Source organism: Neopelma chrysocephalum, unplaced genomic scaffold, assembly GCF_003984885.1.
Source record: "Neopelma chrysocephalum unplaced genomic scaffold, ASM398488v2 Primary Assembly neopelma1_71, whole genome shotgun sequence".
Lineage (NCBI taxonomy): Eukaryota > Metazoa > Chordata > Aves > Passeriformes > Pipridae > Neopelma > Neopelma chrysocephalum.
This window is the reverse complement of record NW_020897731.1, coordinates 3,670,126-3,692,399: the sequence shown is the minus strand read 5'-3', so window position 1 is coordinate 3,692,399 and position 22,274 is coordinate 3,670,126. Positions and strand designations below refer to the sequence as shown.

The 22,274-nt window shown below is 38.2% G+C and overlaps 1 protein-coding gene across 4 annotated transcripts in view; it reads left to right on the top strand.

The window, feature by feature from the left end:
- The window catches only part of EVC (EvC ciliary complex subunit 1), a 51,096-nt gene that overhangs the window by 9,745 nt on the left and 19,077 nt on the right, over window positions 1–22,274 (top strand). For 2 of the 4 annotated variants that reach the window (XM_027686376.1, XM_027686375.1), the window contains exons 6-12: window positions 149–247; window positions 1,451–1,588; window positions 3,562–3,720; window positions 4,296–4,512; window positions 8,152–8,300; window positions 11,090–11,188; window positions 21,104–21,316. In XM_027686376.1, coding sequence (XP_027542177.1) covers window positions 149–247; window positions 1,451–1,588; window positions 3,562–3,720; window positions 4,296–4,512; window positions 8,152–8,300; window positions 11,090–11,188; window positions 21,104–21,316 — 1,074 coding nt within the window. The remainder of the gene's footprint in view (window positions 1–148; window positions 248–1,450; window positions 1,589–3,561; window positions 3,721–4,295; window positions 4,513–8,151; window positions 8,301–11,089; window positions 11,189–21,103; window positions 21,317–22,274) is intronic. The other 2 variants (XM_027686377.1, XM_027686378.1) reach the window with 2 other exon arrangements.

Below are 22,274 nucleotides of genomic sequence, written 5' to 3'. Positions count from 1 at the left end.
GAGAATTGCTGGTGATGTATCTGTTATTTCACTTATGATCCACTATAATCTCCCTGATCGATTTAAATCAACAAACTTTATCCCAAAGATGTCCTTATAATGTTGAACAGACACTTAACATGGGTTTTGTTTATTTCCTTTTAAATAGATGTTTATTCAGGTTCTCAAAATATACCTCACAGACTTTTATCGTGAGAAGACGATTACTGATGATTTGTTCAAGAAGATCCTTTTAATTCAGGAAAATGTAAGTGAGTTTGTTTGATTATATTTAAGACCACAGAAAATAAGAGTTAATCTTATTACCACAGCAGGCTATCTCACCTGCTCCTTTTAAACAGCAATGCCATTTGTAATCTATTTCTGAAGAAAAGCAGAGGAACTCCCTTGTTAGTTGATTTTCTCGATTACCTTATATGCATTTCCTGTTTGTTGTTGTATGAAGTGTTCAGGACAGTGATGTGTGTAATCTGTTAAGGATAAAAGTATTTTGTAGCTTAATCCATTTAAACAAACAGAACATTGAGAACCTTATTTACTCAGATTTAATAATTTCCAATTATCAGGACTTTGTTTGGTCCCATATATCATTACTGATAATAAAATAGCAGTAAATAAAGTATCAGAATGAAGCTCAAGGCTTTCATCAAGGGAAAATATATCCTTTTTTCTTTCATATACTTGTATCAAAGTCCATATGCCACTTGTGAACTAGGAGACATACACTGCCAGTCAATTTGCATTTCAGGGAGTCATGGTACTATTTCTAAGATTATTAGAAGGAAAAAAAGTGTTACAAAACTAAACAAAACAGGAGAGCTACTGGTTCCACTCTCCGTTTTCCGGTTTAGAGTCATAGAAAAATCTGAATTGAGAAGCACATCTCAAGATTGTCTGGTCCAACCTTCTGTAGGAAGCTTGGCCTTAAGTAAGGTTATCCAGTGCCCTGCCTATCCAAGTCTTGAATGTTTGTGCTGAGAGCAACCTAATTACAGTATTGATTTTTTTTTCTTACATACAAATGTAATTTCACGTTTAGGCATGAGTCTGTCAGCTCATCAGCTCTAGTTGTTGACTGACTTTCTACAGTCTCACAATCTGTGAATTACTATAAGGAATCTCTGTAGTTGTACCTCATAATTTATATCAGAATGCATTTTGCCTTAAAGCACTGTGCTGCCTTAAATCCAGTGAGAATAGTGTGCAAAAACTTGAATTCAGTGGAAATGAACAGCAGTCTTGATTGTACTTACATACTAGTGGAAATACATGTATGTGTAGTAAGTGTAGTTCAGAGCTACCATATATCTGGAGATTTTCCTTCTTGTTACAGAAGGCACATTACCCAAAGACAGAACTTCCTGAACGCTCTTGTTCAGCAAATTCCCTCCCAAATTTAGAAATTATGTCTGTTTTTCTGTTTAACAAATCACTTGCTTATTTTCTCCAGGATTTTGAAGAATTACAGAAACAACTTGACTGTAGACTCCAGAATACTGAGACATCAGGAGCCCATAATTCAGAGTACCAAACTCTAGAAGACTTAGAAAGGAAGGAAAGGGAATATTCTGAGCACGTAATAGATAATGTAACTTTCTATTTTTTTCTAAGATTTTATTTTAATGTTATTCTTTTGGTGGGGACTGCTTTAGTGCAATGGTTTTGTTGACTAGTCCACAGTTAGTATTTTATATGTGTACAAGGACTGAAAACATTTTTACATTGCTCCAGCAAAGTATCTCCTATGGCCTCTGGGTCCCAGTATGTTTTTCATACAAAAATGGTTTTTATAGAAAAAAACCTTTTCATGTTTTTTGTAAAACACTACTGTTTTATCACACCGGGTTTATAGCTGAGACATGTCTATTATTTGTCTGATGGTAAGATTTATTTCAAGCATATGTATAGCCTGATTTATAGGAATCTTATCCTAGCACCTCGTTTTCATCAATCCCCAAAACTAAGAGTGTAATAAGAGATAATAAAATTTTTTTAGTTGAAAGAAGTACTAAGAAAATAATTACAGGGCAATGTTTTAGTACGATTTATGCATTTACTTTAGCAAAACATTTTTCTTAGCACATTAGAATACATTTACATGTTTTTTATGTACAAATATTGTTTGATAGCAGGCATTTGATCTTCAAAGTAAAGTGTTTTTTTTCTCTAAAGTAGATTTGCTGTGTAGGAATAGGTTTCAGCCTACAAAACGGGAGATTAAGAATATTCTATGTATTATTTTCCAGTAAACTGAGTAATCTGTTAGATATTCTCTCCTGTTTTTGGGGTTTGAGCAAATTGACTGCTGATGAAAATGAGAGGCTGACTAGTCAGAGTGATGGCTCTGTGAGCTGCCTGCTCTGATTGACTCTGGCACTTCAGCCCTGGACTAAACAGCCCATCATCTCAGCTTTGGGCCTTTTTCAGACAGGATTTAACATTTTTTAATGTCTGGTGTTTAAGTGCTTCTCTGTGAATTTTCTCAGCTTTCTTTTGATTCTCTGAGCCTTTCACTTTATAGTGGAAGTCCTGGTAATGTTGGTACATCTGTGTCAAGTTTCTTTTGCAATTTAACTTCGCTCTGTGAAAAATTGATTGTTCGGAGTTCTCCAGAGTTAATCACATAAAAAAATCACTGGCAACCTTGCTGAGCAACATGGCATTTATTCACCAGCAGCAATCATCCCTCAGTGGCTCTGTCACTCTTATGCCTGCAGATGCTTTTCATCCATATTGAAAGTTATTTCTCTCTGTACAGATTTGTATAGATCAGGACCTTGAACTAATCCAGCCTTCTCTTGAAAATATAAAGGGTATTTTTTGCAATACTCACAGATGCCATAGGCAAATTTTTTTCCAAAACTCATGAATACTTAATAAAAATTTTGGCTATGGATGCATTTTCTTATCTTTATGTGTACTAGTAATTGTGTTGGACACCACAGAGTATTCACAGTTGTGCACAGTCATAAGTGTTTGTGGGACCAGAACCTAAAACTAGAGACTACCCATACAATAATCTATCGAAATGGGTAGATACACTTTGCTGATACTGCATAAAGTACTTAATTCCAGTGCAGTCTATAAAGTACTTATGTAGTGTCTGGCTATGAAAGGCTTTGATGGTGAAAAACAGTAACAATTTTCAGTTTTCCTTTTTTGTAAAAAATGTTGTTTGACTGGAATGCCTGCTCTTACAGCTGAATAAACTTCCCAGAAAAAAAAGCTGCAGTTTATCTTTTATGTTTTTCTCTTTAATACTAAAAACATAACAGGTTTTTGTAGATGCAATATGTGGAGAACTAACAACAAATTCTTAGCAAGTTAAAAGGTTATTTTAAAATGTCAGGATTGACCTACTGGCTTTGTTTCACCACCAAGTGTATTATCATATAGTAAACAAGCTCTTTTGCTTTGCAAATTGTTCACTATAACTAATACTGAAAGCTGTCTGTTGTCTCAGTGACTTGTATCTCCATAGACTCATATGTCTTATGCTGTAATGAAATACCTGATGATTAATGAGGAAACATGGGTTGTTTTTTGATTCATATTCCACAGATGGAAGCTTTCTGGAAGCAGACTGACAAAGCCCAGCAGGCTTTTTTGGACCAATCAAAATGCTCAAGTGCCAAAACAACAAAGATAATGATGGATCTGACCGAGAAGATGATTGCAGTAGAGAGTTTGTTAAGTGAATCTCAAGATTTGCGGGCAATGGTAAAGTAAAAAAAGAAATAAAAGTTGAGAGAGATTTAGTCAATCTGAACAGAAAGAATGATGTAATTGTACAGAACCTGTCATTCCTGCCTCAGGATATAGACTGCTTACTACAGTTGTCTCTGTGAGCTTTATTGCAAAAAGCTCAATTTCTGTTGCAGATTATGAAAACTCACTCTCATTTCAAAATGAAGGCCTGTACTGTTGTGCCATATAGTACCTTGAAAAGAGGTGTTCCATGTTGCCCTTCTGTCCATGTGTTCTCCTTGAGTATTTAAGTTTGTTGTGCAAACTTCTTGTCTTTGCTGACTAAATGTCTTCTTGAAAGCTACAAATAATGAAAAACACCAACAGTTTTAGATTAGCTCTTGCAAATGAACATGCAATAGACCCACTGCTATCCTGCACTGATCAAGATATTCAGAAACATTTAAGTACATGAAGATTATTATTCACATGGTCTTGAGAAACCTCTGCCGTTTACTGCATGATTTGGGAAAGAATAATTCAATGAAAGGAAAGCACAACCAAAGACAGATTCTTGGTTTCTAAACAGGACTTTATGTTTGTTTTAGGACATTCAAGAAAGGTTATTCAACTGGGAGCTTATGGTGAAAATGATTGATTCCCTTAAGTCCTATATACCAGAAGAGTGCAAGGGTAGATTAATTATTGTATCAAATATTCTGGACCATTTAACTGTAAAGAATAATCTTTCAGTCCGACAAAAGGAAGAACTTCTAACAGATCTGCACAAGGCTTTTTGGGAACAGCTGGCACATTTCAGTAATGGTGAGTACTTAGACTGGAGCTCATGACTTAATAAATATGGGTATGAGTTCTCATTATTGTATTAAAAATTTTAAATAATTATGGCTTTATGTCTATACCCCTGTTTTAAAAAGGTATTGATGAATTGACCGAGAACAGTTTTGTTCTGAGGGGTGTATGCTTGGAATGGGAGCTTTGGATTTAAACCTTTTCTGTCTTGTTCTAGGTACTAATATGAATTTATCTACAGTTCACATAATCTATACCTTATTTCATTAATTTGAATATTGAAGAAGAGTCACATTTGTAACAAGTATTTGTGATATTTCTCCATTTACTGTTTATGCACTTGACATTGGTGGTGATACTGGGTAACACAAGACACTGCCCTATGATCTCCTGCTAACATGTGAAGCCAACAGATACACAAAGCACATATGCTATCACTCTTGTAAAAAGATAATTTTAAGGCTTATGTTCTTCACATAAATCTCTCTTTTATTGTGTTAGAGTAAAATACTTCAAAAATGAAGACTTTTTCTCTTCCTTTTACACCCCTTCACATTGCCTATCTGAAAATATAATTTTAAAGTCTAAGCTGACTGATCCACTGATTTAAGGTTCTCCCTGTATCACTTTGCATGTTACCTAATGCCCAACATGTTGAGAAACATACCCCCAACTTTTCTGATAGGTGCTGTATCAGGGCTCAGTGCCTCCCATCAGCACTCATGGAAAATTATGGTAAATGTTCAGCAAAAAAGAAAATAGTGAGAAGTAATTTACTCTCACACAATTTCCAGAACCATTTCTTCTACTTGTGGCGTATTTAAAGAAAATTGCTGTGGGTAAACGGCATGAGGGTTATAGTTCAGTGAACTGAATTGTCAGAATGAGCACAGTCTTGTTGCAGTATGTTCTTGGTGCAGTGCTCGCTTTGGACTTCATGTCAATAAATTGTGCCATATCTCACAGTCAGCAATTGACAGCATCACAGAGTGATTGAGGTTAGAAGGAACATCTGGAGGTCATGTGGTCCACCCCATCTGCTCAAGCAGGGTGAGCTACAGTTGGTTGCCCAGGGCCACATCCAGACAGCTTCCATTTCCAAGGATGGAGACTCCACAACCTGCCTGGGCAACCTGTTCCAGTGCTCAGTCACTCTCATCATTAAAGAGTGTTTCCTGATGTTCAGAGCAAACCTCCTGTGTTTCAGTTTCTGGCAACGGCCTCTGGTCCTTTCTTTGAGAGTAACAGAAAAGAACCTGTCTCTGTCTTCTTCGCACCCTCTCTCCAAATATTTATATACATGCTAAGATCCCCCCCGAGCTCTCTCAGCTTTTTCTCACAGGAGAAATGCTCCAGCCCCTTCATCATGTTAGTATCCCTTTGTTGAACTCTCTCCAGTATCTCCGTGTCTCTCTTTTACTGGGAAGGCCAGAACTGGACACAGCACTCCAGATGTGGCCTAGCCAGAGCTGAGTGGAGAGGAAGGATTGCTTCCCTCCACCTGCTGGTAATGTTTTGCATAATGCAGCCCAGGATACCATGACCCTTCTTTGCAGGAAGGGCACATTGCTGGCTTATGTTCAACCTGGTGTCCACCAGAACCTCCAGGTCCTTTCCTGCCAAGCTGCTTTCCAGAAGAGTGGTCCCCAGCATGTGCCGGTGCCTGAGGTTGTTCCTCTCCGGATGCAGGATTTGCACTTCGTGTTGTTGAACTTCGTGAGATTTGCATCAGCCCATTTCTGCAGTTTGTCAAGGGCCCTGTGGATGGAAGCACAACCATGTGTGGTGTATCAGCCACTACTCCTGTCTTTTCTGACCTCTGCAGACTTGCTGAAGGTGCACTCCTTCATCCAGGTCACAAATGAAGATACTGAGCATGATTGGACCCAGTATTGACCCCTGGAGTACATCACTGGCTTCCAGGTGGACTTTGTGCAAGTTTTCAGTCCATCTCACTGTCTGCTTGCCCATCCTCTTCTGTATGAGGATCTGATGAAAGACTGCTGTCAAAAACCTTGCTGAAGTCAAGGTGGCCAATGTCCACTGCTCTCACTTCATGTACTGAGCCAGTCATTTTGTCATACAAAGTGATTGGAATTCCCATGCTACAAACCTGCTCCACTTTGAAAACATCAATTACCCATGTGAACAGTTTGCTGATACTCACAAATTCACGTATATCGTGATATATTTTATTTCATGGATGTTTGCTTCTAAAACTGGCTATGCCTACTTCATAGTCTTTGCATAGGTTCAGCCACTAACATTCTGTAAGCATAAAGAGACATCTGTGGGTGCTTTTTGCTCCTTTTTGTCAATTTTCTCTTGTTCCAAAGCAAAAAGGCGTTGGTTTTATGCAAAGTAGGTGTTTATAGTTAAATATAGCTATATATTGTAGTTAGTACATCCTGTACATCCTTGTTTTAGATAGAAATGAAGTGTGCTTGAAAAAAAAAGGTCTGAAGTGCAGCATTTTTCCTAATAGAGTCTTCTGTTGACTTTTCTTATGAGCTCATAAATATTGTACCTATAATTCTCAAGCAGAGCACGAAGACAGCAATACTGTACTCCTACGAAACAAACCAGGAAGTAGTAAAGAATCAAGCAGTGTTTAAAAATAAAACATTGCTACCCTTATTCAGGTGATATTTTTATCATAGGCTTTCCTATACTTTCAGTGCACTTTTAAGTGTTTTGTCAGTGCATCCTCAGTCTGTGGATAAGCTCAATGAGTTGGCATGGAGAATAAGTAACATGCTTGGTGCTGCAGTACTGTGCTCCTTTATTTCCTCACAAAATAATTTCTCAGAGTAGCTTGATGTGGTGGCAGAACAGCAGACAGGTAACTATTCTTTTGCATTCCCCTTTAGCTGCATGTATCAGGAATGAAGTACTGCTCTGAGGCAGGGCAAGTGGGGGAAATGAATGAAATTCTTCTTAGGTGGACAGGCGATGAGACATGAAGTAGTGGTGGAACATCAAAAGCACAAATTCCACTCAACAGCCCAGGGTCCAGATAGACTCATGAATATATAAATCACTTAGAGCTATAGGGGGGATGAAAGGTGGAGGAATTTAGTCCCAAATATTTCACAGTACTTCAATATTTCAATATTTCATACAGGGACCTTGACAACTTTTGCTGCAGGTTCTTGGATAAGTCACTTTGGAAGCCTAGTATGGCTGCATGCCAGTGCAAGCTAGTTTAAACTAGCACTGCTTTAGACCTTTTCTCCCTGCCATATGTTACTGCCCCTGTCCTTGCAGCAGCATTTGCATATCTGCAAATAAGTAATGAGCCACTTGTGGACCTTCCTGAAGCAGTGGAGGGAGGTTTGGGATGCTGCAGGAGGGAATCTGTTTCTTTGAACTAACACACTACCTTAGCATAAGCAGCAGCACCAGTGAAAGGGAGGGTGCAGGATGGTAGCAATCCAAAAACCCGATAGATTTAAGTGCCATGTAATGACTTAAAAGTTCACATCTAAAAAGACCATCAGGGTAAGAAGCAAATTTCAAACCCTGCATGGTAATTACTTGTCTATTTCACTCACTAACAGATTTCCACGAGCTTATGTTGTGTGACAGCAGCAGATGCTGCTTTCTCCCTGTGGAGTTGTGGTACATAATTGTTCATGGTTTATGTTCCAGAATGTATGCAGCAAAGTAAAGACCTGATCTTGAAACGACTGGAGTGCCGTGCAAAGAAGAAGGAAGAGTTTAAACACAGACAGGAAGCTGAACAAGAGAGTCTCCTTAGTAAAACTTTTCTTAATGAAGATGTTCATAATTTTCTCAAGGTGAGCAAGTAAAAGCCTGTTTTCACTGTTCTTTAAGGCCAAATATACTGCAAATTTCTCCCAGTTCCATAAAACTGGGAATTTTGATTCTTTCTGAGAATCATGTGCGGTAGCACAGGTGGACAGTGTCAGAACCCCTGTTGCCTAGGCTTGCTTGCCTAGAGACTTTTCCTCCAGTGTTGGTCTTTTTGCATTGGAAGAGAATGCTAAGGGGGTTAATGCAAGATTGCATGTTTTGTAGAAGACATCTTTTACTTAGATACTATATGTTTGCGTCAATACAGAAAATCTCTGCAGGAAAGTATCTGGCCTGCATTACAGAGGAAAATAGTTTGCATTGATCTAATTGCTTTTCTGTGAGTGAGGTTACCAAGCCTCAAAAGACTATCAAATTTCACAGAAGTAGAGGAAAACCTCATTATGATCTCTGGCAAGATGCCTTAGAGAAGTTTTGCAATTGATAATTTAATATGGTATGCAATGGCCAGTGTAATATTTTCTTGGTTGTATTTTCTATAGAGATCTATTGTTATTGTTCATAATGTACGTAAAAAATCAGAGTTCTTAGCTATAAATGCTGAGTGCAAAACTCCTATAACTGCTGAGAACTGCAGACCCAAGCTATTAAGAATTAAAGAAGAAAATCAATCCTCAGTTTTCATGGAAAGAAATAATTTAAGGTGAAAGTGGTTACATCCAGAAGCACTAAAGTATTGGTGAAATTTAATAACTTAGATAAAATTACTGTATGAGAAGACCCAAATTCCAGCTGTAGCAAACTCAAAATCTATTGATCTTAACACCGCAATTTTGTACTGCAGGACCACGTTCTTTAATTATATTGTATGAATTGGATAATGCAGTTACTGGTTTTGTATGCATACCTGCCTGGCAACACCTCACTTCAAAGCAAAATGTTTCAGGCACTTTAAAACCGTAGAGCACTTTTCATATCTTTGGCTTTTTATAACTTGAGACAAATAATTCTAGCACACATTTTTGTAGCCACTGAGCACTTGTGAGTGTATTTTCCTTGTACACGTCACAGGTCTCAGACACATCCAGGTTCATTCAACAAAGCTTAGAAATTTTGTATTAAGACCTCTTCCCTACAATGCTGTGTTCTGTACACCTTAGAAAGCTAATGAGTACACTTAGTTAAAATGTAGACTAACAATCTGCTTATGACAAGCTGAGCAGGTTGGGGCAATTTGCACTTCATGGTGCAGGACAGAACACAGTTGATTCTTAGTATTATGAAATGTCTGTGTGCAAATTATAAAAGTCAAAAATATAAGCCTTTCTGCTGCCATGGTGGGAGAGTCTTTTGTCCTGGAACAGATGGGATCTTGAGTGCAGAGACTCTTTCAAGAATAAGAAAAATTTGTATATTTGTGCAGCTTCCATGGTTTGACTTAAATAGTCTATTAATTATTTTGTGGGAACTGTCCCCTCAGCATTGAAGAGCTATTTTAAACGTGTTTCATGGTTTCACAGCCAGCTCAGCAGTGAAGGAGTTGATCCCAAAGCCTGACCCTAAACCCAGAGTTTTAACCATCAAAAATACTTTTCTTCTCTGCCTTTCCCCCCCCCACCTCATCAAGGGACTCACACCACCGTGGTAGCAGCCTTGGCAGTAACTGACCTTTCTGCTGAATTTTAAGTGGTTGGCAATTATTAAGGTGGATTTTCCAATGAACTTTCTTCACATCCGTTTCTTCTGAACAGAAGTTGGCTGGTATTGATTTAATTGCTGCAGCTGTGATTTTTTTATAATACAGTAAAGGTTAGAGTCCCTGTCTGCTTCATCTATGTTTCCACTGGAAAAGGAGCATTTTAATTTTGTCTTTTACTGGCAGAGAATACAGAAATGATGAGGTGAAGCACACAAACTATAAAGTGCCAGTTACAATAACCCAGTCTGGCTCAGCCTACCCACAGTGGACATACACATTATTACAGTTAACTTGTCAAATTCTGTCGTAAACTGTGATTCCATGAGAAGTGTGAATTTTTAAGTCTACCTCCACAAGAATGATCTGTGCATGAAGAGTTTGTGAGCACTTTGGTGCTCTTTAGAAGAGCTCTACTGATACACCTAATTAAGAAAGCCATATTTACCATGGGAGTGTAAGAGAACACTTGGCAATTTAAATCAAAACATGAAATATTTCTGTACATGACTACTCATTAGTCTACAGATTGAGGTAGTCTGTGTCTGTGAAATTCAGTCTTCCATGGGCCTACCAACACATCCACAGTCACACTCCTCACTTGAAGAAAAAAATTGCACCCCTCTTAAAACTGTGATCAGGGACCAAGTCAGGACCAAGTCATAGATCATCCTTTTAGTAACCACCATGGGGCATGGTGACCAACCGTAGTGCAAAAGTCCTGTACAGTGATACAGCTGTAACTCAGCTGTCTGATGGTGACATCTGATGGCTGTTCTGCACCTCATAGTACCAGCTATGATGTGATTCTCATACGCCGTAAAGCAGATTTCCAATCAGATAATTTTACATGTTTTGCAGTAATAGGTCCATATTATTTAACCCCAAATTGCTGAGGTTGAGGAGTTTTATGCTCAAGACTGGATATGCTCAAATTAAGGTGGTAAGGCAAGTTTCATTTCCCTCTGAGTCACTGTTCTAGATAAACAATTACTGTTGAAGAGTCTATGAGTTGAAGAGTATATGAGAAGGGTGTCAAGGAAGGAAAGGGAAGGATCACAAGAAGGTATCCAAACCTTTTCAAAGATTTAAATATACCTATTATGTTTCTTTTAGGCTTACCATGAGCTGATAGAAAAACATCAGCAAGCACAGTGGGAACTGGAGGAGGAGGATGACTGCGAGAGCACAGAGGCTGTTGCCAGTCTCTACAAGGTGCCACTTCTGGTGATAAATGTCATTTGTTAAATTAATTTTGAAGACCCTCTAACCCCCTTACACAGTGTCAGGCCTTGGGGATGATTGGGGAATTGCAGGAAAGATCATGGCAGCTCCAGGAGGCTAGGTTGGCAAACCAGAAGATGGACAATCTTCCACAGTAGCATGTTTCTTAACCTCATATTAGTCAGAAAATGCCTGCCTGGTCTGCCAAAACGTGCTGCCTGGGTGGCTGACAAGGCTACAATAATGTTGAGGGCATACAACATCTGGTATTACTACCAGGAGGGAGACTTCATTTGTGTAGCATAATTATCTCTTCTACATCATGGTGGGATGATACTATTCTTAGTAAACTTCACTACATCTCCAAAAATAGTCTTTTCATCTCTTTTCCTCTCAGAGAAATTTTTTTTACTCTAGTTAATTCCCTGAAACAGGTTCAGATCTTTAGTGTAAGTAATAGTGTTACACTTCTTTTTGCTACTGATGTGGAAAATATGATGCTTTATGCTTTTGCGTCATCTTTTAATTATTTTCTGTCTGTAATGAAAAAATAAGATAGCATGATCTATCTGATGAAGCCCAAAACTGCAGTCAGCAGTGACCTTTAATTAGGCTGGAACTAATCACTTTCAGCTCAACAGGATCCTTGTCACGATTAATTATGACCAGATCAGGATGTTGTGGAAACTTGTGGTCCCTATCACCTAATGATAATATACCCGTGCAATGTTAATTAGCACTCGTCCACATGCACTTTTTCAAATTCAATTGATTTAAAAAAAAAAAGGCACTGTATTTAGAACAAATAGTTTGGCAACTGTTTTATGTAATAGTGCAAACAACAGAATATTTGAAAAATACTGCTTTAGAGAAAAGTATTCTTGGAATGATATGCCAGTGAATCAGAGTAGATTAATTGTACAAAGTTATTTAATATAAGAAAAGTCAACACATATGCTGATATTACTGCACACAGTTCATTGTCCAGTTACTAACTTCTCCAGTTACTCCCTTCCTCTATTCACATGAAGTCTCTGGAGACCAAACTTTTTTTTACTCTGTGCAGTTCCGCCTCATTTGTGAAATTATATTGCTTTCCTTTATTGTGTATTCTGTTTTAGTGACAGAAAGATCAGATTGAAAATCCTCTTCCTTTCATCACTGTTAGCTAAATTTACTTTCCCGCTTTTCCCGTTAAAGAAAAATTGGTTGGGGTAAATTATGTTTTTCTAGAATTGCCAGGTTGCCAGGAGAAGTGCACAAACTTGAACTCTGCCAATTCACCCAGGTCTAAACCATTATATTCCATATTAAAACTGCTCCCTTATGACTAGACCCAAACAAATATTGCCAGACATGAAAAACTGCAAGTACTGTGATCCAACTGGCAGCTGTTGAATGAGGGTCCACAAATCTTAATTTCCACCTTTCTTCCTGTAATAAAATATTTTTACTGTGATATTGAACATAATGAACAACTGCAATTTCTCCCCTTAGCCCTAAATACAGAATACTACAGACTGTTTTAAGAGAGGAGGCTGGTTTTGAATATACCTTGGAAGCTAGAAAGAAGAGAAAATACACATGAGCATATCCACACTTTAGGTAAATGGGACTGTTCTGACTTCTACAGCTGAGGAAAGTGCAGTAGTTACACTTGTTTTCTGTTACCTGGGGCATAAAAGCAGAAGCAGTTTTGCTCTTAAGGGAAGGAGGTGCATCTCACAAACACAATGCCTTTACTTCTCTCTGCTCCACCACACTTTCAGAGCAGAAGTGCAGCTTGGCCAAACAGATGCCTTTCCCTGGGCAGCAGGACTTTGTCCCTTCACTTAGTTGCTCCAGCTTTCTGCTAAAGAGAAGGTACTGCTACCGGTGGAGATGGCAAGATACATGTGGGAAGGCAACAGGGATTTGAGATACTCCACATTGCAGTGGTGTGACTGCAGATCAGGGAGACCTAAACAAGCAGACATTAGACTAACCATCCAGGTATCAGCGAGCCTCACATGGCAAAAGTCAACTCTGTGCTACAAGACCTATGTCCCTATTGGGTTTGAACCAGGCTCTTTGTAGAACCAGCTGGTTTGGGCACTTCTGCAAACACTGCAAAGCTCGGTGTTGTCATTCCAGAAGGTCTGCACTCCCTGAAGCTTAACTGATAGTCATTTGGCTGCTCACATTTTGAAGGCTTGGACTCAGCTGTTTCTGTTCTACCACAAGCAAGGAAAAGGTTAAATTAAAGATTTGGTTAAGTGAACAATAGAATGTTTAATCTCCATATTTCCTGAGTGCAAATGTGTGTTACTAAATAAGTTAGAAAGCAAGAAAACAAATTCACCATTAGTAGTAGTGGTCTGTTCTATTGCTTTTTTATTATTCCAGTAGAAGTGGAAGCTTAGCAATATTACTGAAAACACTGAGTGAAACTCTCTGAAGTCACCCTGGCATACTCCACAGATGCTTGGAGGAATATTCCTCAGCTTGTGGTCCATAAGACATCCAAAGATAGACTTAAGACATTTTAAAAAGATGCATTCATACATTTGTAAACACAGTAAGAGTGGAAAGAACTAGAAGTAATTAAACATTTAAGAGTTCAGTCCATTTTTTATTTTGTTGCAAATGAAAATTAGCCTTGGAAAACTGCACAAAGTACTTATTCTTTCATACACAGAAGTCAAATAGTTGTTGCATTTAAGGGAAATGAAACTGAGATGTTTTAGTAGGAGCTAATTACCTAAATTCAAGAGGAAGCAAAGTGTTATCTCAATCCCAATTTCTCCATAACCAAGATTTAGCAATAGCATCTTATATGCCCCCTCTTCCAAGTAGCTCATACTCTCTGTTGGCCAAGGATTAAAAAATAACATTTCTTCTGGGCTGAACAATCTAGTATTGTCCAGTACTCACAGGATATTTGGTTCCAGGCAAGTTCCTGCTTCTGTACCCATTGCCATCTTGACTCTGGTTGGAAACCCCCAGAACTGGAGTAGATCACAACACACTTTTTAGATTAATGGCAACAGAACCCAAACCAAAAGGGGAATTCAGTGTGGTGGTGTTTTTTTTCCATGGCCAAGAATTTCATCCATCAGTATTGCAATTTATAAGATAAACACCAATATCCAAGTAAAAAACAGCCATGTTGAATCAGACAGATGACCATTTTGAGTAATATCCAGTAAGTTCATGTACTGTAACAGCACAGTGTTAGAGAGATGTGTAATATCCAGTAAGCTGAAGTTAGGTCTTACAGAATGAGGTCCCATTCTCAGGCACGCCTTCTGCTTAGAGCAGCTTTCAAAGCAACTGTCTTGGAGCATACAGGTGCCTCCATTCTATGTCAGCTTTCAAGACCATCCACCCACATTTAAGTACTGTATCAAAGCTTGCACTGTAGACAGAGCAGAATAAATCCTCTAGGAAGACAGCCAGTACAAAATTCCCAAGGGTTGAGCTCCTTACAAACTCACTCAACCAAGCACAGAAGCACAAGTGCCTTGCCATCACCCTGAGTTCATGGTCCTTGGCTGCTATATTTGAAGGCCATTGCACTGGGGTTTTCTTCAAGGAAAAAGGACCTGGCAAGCTCCTCTATGTAATAAAGGCTTCTATGTGGTAAAGAGTTCCTCTGTCAGTTGTGCACTAGAACAACTTGACATTTCCACAGCTACCTTGGTTTGTCCTGGTATAAGCAAGCAGGGCAGCTAGCCTAACACACTTAGTTTCATGAGTAAATTGAAAGATGATCTCAATGCAAGAGGTGATGTTAAAATATAAGGAAAAGGTCATGATGTGACTGAATAGGAAACCAATGAATATCCTGAGGACAGAAGATGTCACTACCTCTAAGTGGCACTCCTTTGTGAAAGAAGATCCTAACCTTATTCTCATGGTGTTCTTATAAGCCCTTCTCAAATTTCTATGCCTTTTTAATTTTTATATTTTTTTTCCCTTTTGAACAGATTGTGAGTTCATCAAGATAGATTTATATAACCCTCTAGCACTATGAAAGACTGTAGTGCTACAGTGCATCAAAGAATTATCCAAATTGGTGAATAAATATGTAAAAATTCAATGATCTGGAAGCTGACTGTGTTTGCACAGAATAATTGAGTAGGTTTGTTTTGTGTACACATGAATAAATCAATTAAAATGATTTAACCAAGGTCAATGGAATCTGCTGATGCCTGAAGTGAATGAATGAGTTATATTTGGAGGATAGTGTAGGACTTTTCAGCCGCACTAGTGGATTGGAATAGTGCGCAGTAGGTGAATAGCCTGTGTCTCGACACAGGCTCCATAACTAATTTTTAAAGTTCATGTTGAGAAATGATTTTGATTATCATAGTATGTCATAACTGAACGAAGAATTGTGCAGAGCTGATTGAATGGCTCAGCCTAATATTTTCATGAACACGGTCTGCAGAGTTATCCCACATACAAGGGATGTTGTGCTGCAGTAACAGTTTTGTACTGGCTTGGGTAACTTTTCGATTGCAAAGTTTTTACCAGAACTTTCTTTTACATGGCAGCCAAAACACAGCACCCACCCCTGCCACATTATATCCTGTTCTGTTTCTCATGATCTCTTGAAAAGAATAATGGCTGTCTCCTTACGAGTCTGTCTCAAGTTTAGCACACCAGATATTCACCAACCTTTAATCTTTTCCCTCCTTTTTTTTTTTTTTGTGAACTATCCATATATTTCAGTAAGGAAAGGAGAAATGAAAAGAGGTTGGTGGTTAACAGCTCATTATTAAGAAAACAGACATGCAGATTGCACAAAGGAAATCAATTAATGGCTAGGAATTACGTAGTGCTTGGTAAGATAGTTCTTTTTCCTCAGTCTTAGCTTCGAACCCATAAAACCACAATTTATTGTCATTTGTAATTCCCCTTTGCTGATAGCAGTTCACCAGAATGTTGTTTCATTTGACTTGACACAGGAATGAAAGGCACAGGAATTTAGATTAAAAGCTATTAAGTTATCAATGGGCAAGGCAATAAATATTCTATGAATAGGTAAACGTGAATGTGAAGTTGAAGAAAGTATTTGATTTTTTCCTTTGTTAATAAAAGGGTGAAAAAAATATTTTTGACAAAAAGTACAGGTTCTCAGAGACTTACTCTTTCATTACTTTCCTTATTTAATTTCATTAACATGAGATGTGGTTAGGGATGCTTTTCATACAGTGGACTGCATTTTTGGGTACCAAAAGCTAGCATCTTTTCAAGGTGAATCACCTAGAGTTTGTTGCAGGTGGAAATCCTTATCAAGACACCTCTGCCTCACTTTTGAAGTTTTTAAGCCCCATGACTAACCCAAAAAGGCTGAAAGACAACATCACCTGATAGATTAAATCTGTGAAGACTTACCATGTGAGCTCATTCTAGTCCTGAGTGTGGGCACTATTGAATTTTATCTGGTCATTTCAATCAAAGCCGATCTGATAGCGATAGCCTTTATTCTGAAGTTTTCTTCTTGTCTTACTACATAAGAAAATTTATTTTACCTCTGTATGGATTCACAATTTGTTAATAGTTAGATCTAATAAAGGACATAACCTTGTCTACAAAGGCATATTTGTTAAAAGGGAGAACAGAAATTAAATTGCCTCCTGAAGAAATCAAGGACCAGTAAGGGGGCAAAATTACAATGACTGAAATTTCAATAAACCTCCATTTTAAATGCATGGAAATCAAGCAGTGGGGCTTTTTTATTACCTTGTGCTAAGGACAGCTTCAGTGTCATTGTGTTTTATTAATGTCAGGATGCTTAAAAGCAGAGTAGTGTTTTCATTCTCCAGTTGGCATTCCAGAATTCTTCATGTGGAATAAAGAAGTACATGCAATCAGCTTTTCCCCATTTAGTGTGAGTGTATCTTCTGCATGTATGTGATGTATCTTCTAGTGGCCAGTGGTTTGTGTGTCCAATGTCAAGAATTTTTGGTGTATTTAGGGATGCATGGCCTGAGTATTGAATCCCTGTCCTTAGAAAGATACAGTATGGGTTGAGAGATGAGTCTCTTACCTCCTAAACAAGTGTGCTAGCCACTGAGCTTCTGGAGGCACAGGCAGAGTGTTCTACAACTTTGATCAGATATTTTAAGTCCTTTAATGAAATGATTTTGTGTCACAAGTTACCGAATAACTGTGCAGTTGCCTCTTTGAGATAGTACATGCTACTTATTGGCTGGCATGGAAAATAAACTACAGCCTTTCTAAATGCATTTTCCTGCTTCACAGTTTCACTATTCGCTTTATTCTCATCTACATGTAGGAACCTTTTTATCATTTAGGTTTGAACGGGGAGCATTAATATTGTTTTTTGTGTTTGAGTGAAATCTGATAAGCTGTGTATTTCCCCTGGTTTTTGACAAAATTATATATTTATTGCCTTGTTTGTAATTCAGATGCACTCAGCATTTTAATCTGAGCCCATTTTATTTCTGCGCATACCCTCTGGTATTTCTTTATGCTTGATGAATTTCTCTAGGGATTTTTTTAAAAGCTTTGAGGTTGACTGCCAGGTACTACAAACAGGTTCATTCATTCACTGCAATCAGCTATTCTATTAATGGAATCAATTTGAATAAATTTCATTAAGTCAAAGCCCTAAAAACAAGAGGTGGCATATCAGGAAGCTTGTAAGAAATATTTTGTAGGGGTTCTCATCCAAAAATAAGATCCTGGAAGCAATATAGGATTTTGTAATGATTTTCCTTTTTTTCCTGTGGAAAATAACTTTTATAATATGTAATGTGCCATCCCTGCTCACGGACAGACTTTATTGCTGTTTGAGATGAAGTACATTCCTTAGAGTACAAATAGTTTTGAACTATTTTGTTAGCTTGAGTTGCTTGGGTAGAATTCAATCACATCTGTAATCCTTCCTAAATGTAGACTTGTATTTCCCCTACCAAATTCTGAAAGGCCGTTCCACTGTGCTTTTTCGAGCGCTGCGTTAAACAGCGTGGCCATTGTATCCTCCCTGTGGTATGGCCTGTGGGTACAGCATTCTGTCCTGTTAGGGTCTGGCATGCAAGGACTGCCTGGGGTCTGATGTCCATAGAATTTGGCCCATCATGTTAATGAGGTGATATAGGTAAGTAATTTAGTGGGAACAGGACCTAGTCACATTTTTCCTGAGTAACTGTGTACCCACTGTGGTAGTGCCAAAGGCAAGTATACAGTATAATTTGAAGCTGCAGAGAATACACACAGAATTCTGTTCACTGGATCTTTGAACAAAATAGCACAACATCAAGTAACAAAATACCATCTTTTTGTTCTGTGCAAAATATTTCCTAGTAAATAATAATACAGACCTGTGAGCATGCCAGGGAAATGCTATCAGTTCTACAGCTAAATGTGTTCCAAAGGGATTTAGCTGTCATTGTTTAAGAATAGACTTCCTTAACACCCTGCCTGAGATCTTTTGAGATTGCAATAGAAATGCCACAGACTCCTCTAGACTGCTTATGAACTATTTCAGACTCAATATAAATCCTTATATCACTGAACACCCAGTAAAGGCAGGAGAATTAACTTGTCCTGAAAGGCTGGTAAAGCTCAAAGAAGAGATGGTTTACTGAGATAGAGCAATTTTTCTTTAAATGTTGTATGGGATGCGAAGATTAGAAACATAGGATATTTGAGCTTATGTTAAATCTGAGAAGTTGGAAACTTGAATTCTAAAATAAATAGCAGTGGAAGAGAAAATTCAGGCAAACCATTTTGCATTGCTTTTGCCAAGCTAAGCCAGGCCCACAACTACATAGATGATTAGGATGCTATAAATCCTCCCTTTAGTTGTAACAGGGACTATAAAAATTGAGGAGTAGGGAAAATCAATCCTTCAGCATAGGATGCACCTGTGTAGCAATGCTCTGCCAGTGATACTGTCATGTCCAGATTGTGGGCAATCGCTAGGAGTGGGAGAAGAGTTATCAGAAATGAGGTATCCAATTGTTGAGTCTTCGCCTGCTAATTCTCATACTTACGCCCAATGCCCAGTTTCAGAAAGCTATAGCCCATTTTGCAAGAATTCAGAACACTTTAAGGTTAAAGAAAGCCAGTGGAAGCTGGATTCTGAAATTCCTGCCTGCTTTAAACAGGTGAGAGAGTGGAAAGGGTCAAGACAACTCATCTCAAAGGTGTAGTGAACATGTTTTATAGTATCATGCCTCAATTTTATCCATAAGAAGAGGTTACAGCAGGGAGCTGTTAAGCTATTTATTGTTTGTGAAACAGCTAATTAATATGGTGATTAGCATCCTAGAGGGATCATAGGAGAAAAATAATAATTTAGTATTCAGTGCACAACTTGTATATTTTATAATAAATGAGAAATACTAACTATTTTTATGAAATCAATTTGTTCAAAGAGTATTCTTAAACCTAAAAATGGAACAGATAAAGGTCCTGTAGAAACAGTACACAAGCCCCAAATTTATCATCATAGGGGCACAGAATTATATTTCACATGCAACCTAAGTTCTGATCTTTCTTTATTTCTGCATTCTTGACTTCACAATTTAACATCCTCTTTTGGGTTTTTTGTGGGGTTTTTTTATTTCTTTTTAATATTATTTTCTGTTTTATGATTCAACATCTAGCAGTTGGAATGGGCTCTTACATAATAGTACATTATAGCAGTTTATACCCCCCAAAAAAACCCAAATCCACTAGACTTTTCACGTCTATGAGCTGCAGACAAACGTATTTGACATCTAGATAAATATCTCTGTGTTTCTACTGAGAGGTTCTAGATTTTGATCACCTAATAAATTGTAATTAAACCTGTATTTAAAGGAAGGCAACAGCTAGAAGATGACGTGTAACACAGATGCCTAAAGGAGTTTTAAAAATATTATCTGTGTTTTAAAGAAAAGAAAGAAATGTAAGTGTTTTCAGGAGAGTTAACGCGGATTGTAATGAAAACAAGCCCAGTTAGGCAAGAAAGATTTTTGGACTGGTAAGATCATGTGGATCTCACACAAAAATAGCTCTTCATTCTGCTGAAGTACTGCAGTATCCACATGACCTTTCCAATGTGTTTTTGTTTCCTCTTTTCAGCTGGGGAAAGCTACCTGCCCCTACTCCTTCTCCCCAGGAATTAAATTCTAGCAAGTTTGCCAACACAGCTCCTATCACCACTGTGTATTTGACAGTGAAATTAGAACAGAGTTTTTAGCTTGGATCTGACTAAATCTCCCAAACACTTCTTGTAAGTGAAACAGCCTCAGCCATTGAAAATTGCTCATATGGGACTAGTTTTATTAAAACCACCAGAAGATGTTTGTTTTCCTAGGCTTGAAACTGTTCTGCATGAGGATGAATTTTAATAATTCTATTCTTCAGGCACTGAAGAATGTCATATTTTGAAGTGCCAACTATTGCCATGGTGTATGTCAGTTTTGCCTAACTGAAAGCCATACTGTCCCTTTTTGCTGTTCCTTCTTTCTTCATTTCCTATCAGCACCTGTGAAAATGTGTCTATGAGGTGCTGTGCTACACTGGTTTGTTTCCACAGCAGCTTTCAAAATAATCATTTTTATAACACATCGCCATAGCCAATAAAACAAGATATTCTTTATACTGCAGTTGCATGCAAGCAACAGTTAGGATTCAGGGTCTCATGTGCTCATGCCGCGGTTGCATTTTAAATGCCCTGTGTGCCTTGAACCAAAACATTTTAAGTTGTTTCATCTACAAAGCCTGTTTTTTTGACTCAAGGCTTAGTGGCACTGGATTTTAGCTCCAGGGGTCAGTCAGTGGCTCAGTGCATTCACATGGTTCCCTCACTTGGCATCATGGAGACATACTGAAAGAGCTCCAAAGGTCCGAGGGTTCACTTTGTCACCTCTGTCTCTCTGTCCATCTTTGTCTCTCTGTTAGGAGCTGTACTCTAAAGCTTCCCATGCTTTAGAAGAGTTGGTGACAGAGCTGTTTCTTCAGACCCTGCCAGTGGTGACCGGCCTCTCTGTAAGAGAATGTGAGCTTCTGAAAGAGGAATGGCAGGAGAATTTGGTCCCTCAGCTGGAGAAATGGGAGACCCACCGCCAGCAACGCTGGAAGCTTTTCCAGGAACAGCTATCGCAAGAAAAAGAAGTAAGATCCATGTTATGTTTTGGGACCTCAGAGTCTAAAAAATGGGATATGGAAAAAAATTATCAAGATACTTATCAAAATGCAGTTTGACCTGCAACATGGACTGAATATGTATGCTGTGCATGTAGACTTGCACAGAGGAGTCAGAGAGTAATTACTGAACATCTGTCCGCAGTGTTTGACAGCTTTGTCGGCACATAAACATTTTTTGGCAAGGCTGCTGTCTGATGCCCTCAACTCTTGAGCATCTACAGAAACAGTTCAAAACAACCTTCATCAGGTCTGTTTAGAGAAGATACATATGAATATAGTTTACAGGGAAGGAGGCGTTGCAATGATAAATGTTTCTTACTAATGTGTATGTATTCATACTATGATAAATGGAAACATCTGATACAAGACTTATTTTTTATTCTAAGAAGGTGAAGAAACAGTCATCCAGCTTTTCTGCTCTGTTTCTGCCCAGCATAGGGGGCATTGACACCAGAGGAGAAAAGCAAAAAGAGTAAATGCAGAGGGAGGTATCTTCAGCTTTAGTCTGGAATTCAGTTATACTTTCAGTTTATTCATTCAATGTTATGTCTCTGTCAACATTGCTTCTAACACAGCTTGGTCAGAGAAAGACCTTCTCTATTCAAAGGTGTGTCTTTTCCTAAATGTTATGTGTGTGCTGCAATGTTTACAGTAATTGGAACTTCTTAACTAAAAGGTTGGCAGGTTTCTTTAACACTGGCAAAATCGTACTTTCCCTTACCCTCATTCTCCAAAGTGCCGGACAATCCAGTACATGATTAATGAGATACTCAGAGAGCCCCTAATTATTACAGAATGCTATAAGGTGTTTAACTTCTTCACCAACTTGTATTTAGGGTTCTGCCATAAAACACTGCGATTCAGGAAACTGTGGAATCTGGTAGAGTTGTTTGCTGACCAGTGGTTTTAGAACACCCTTGGAAAT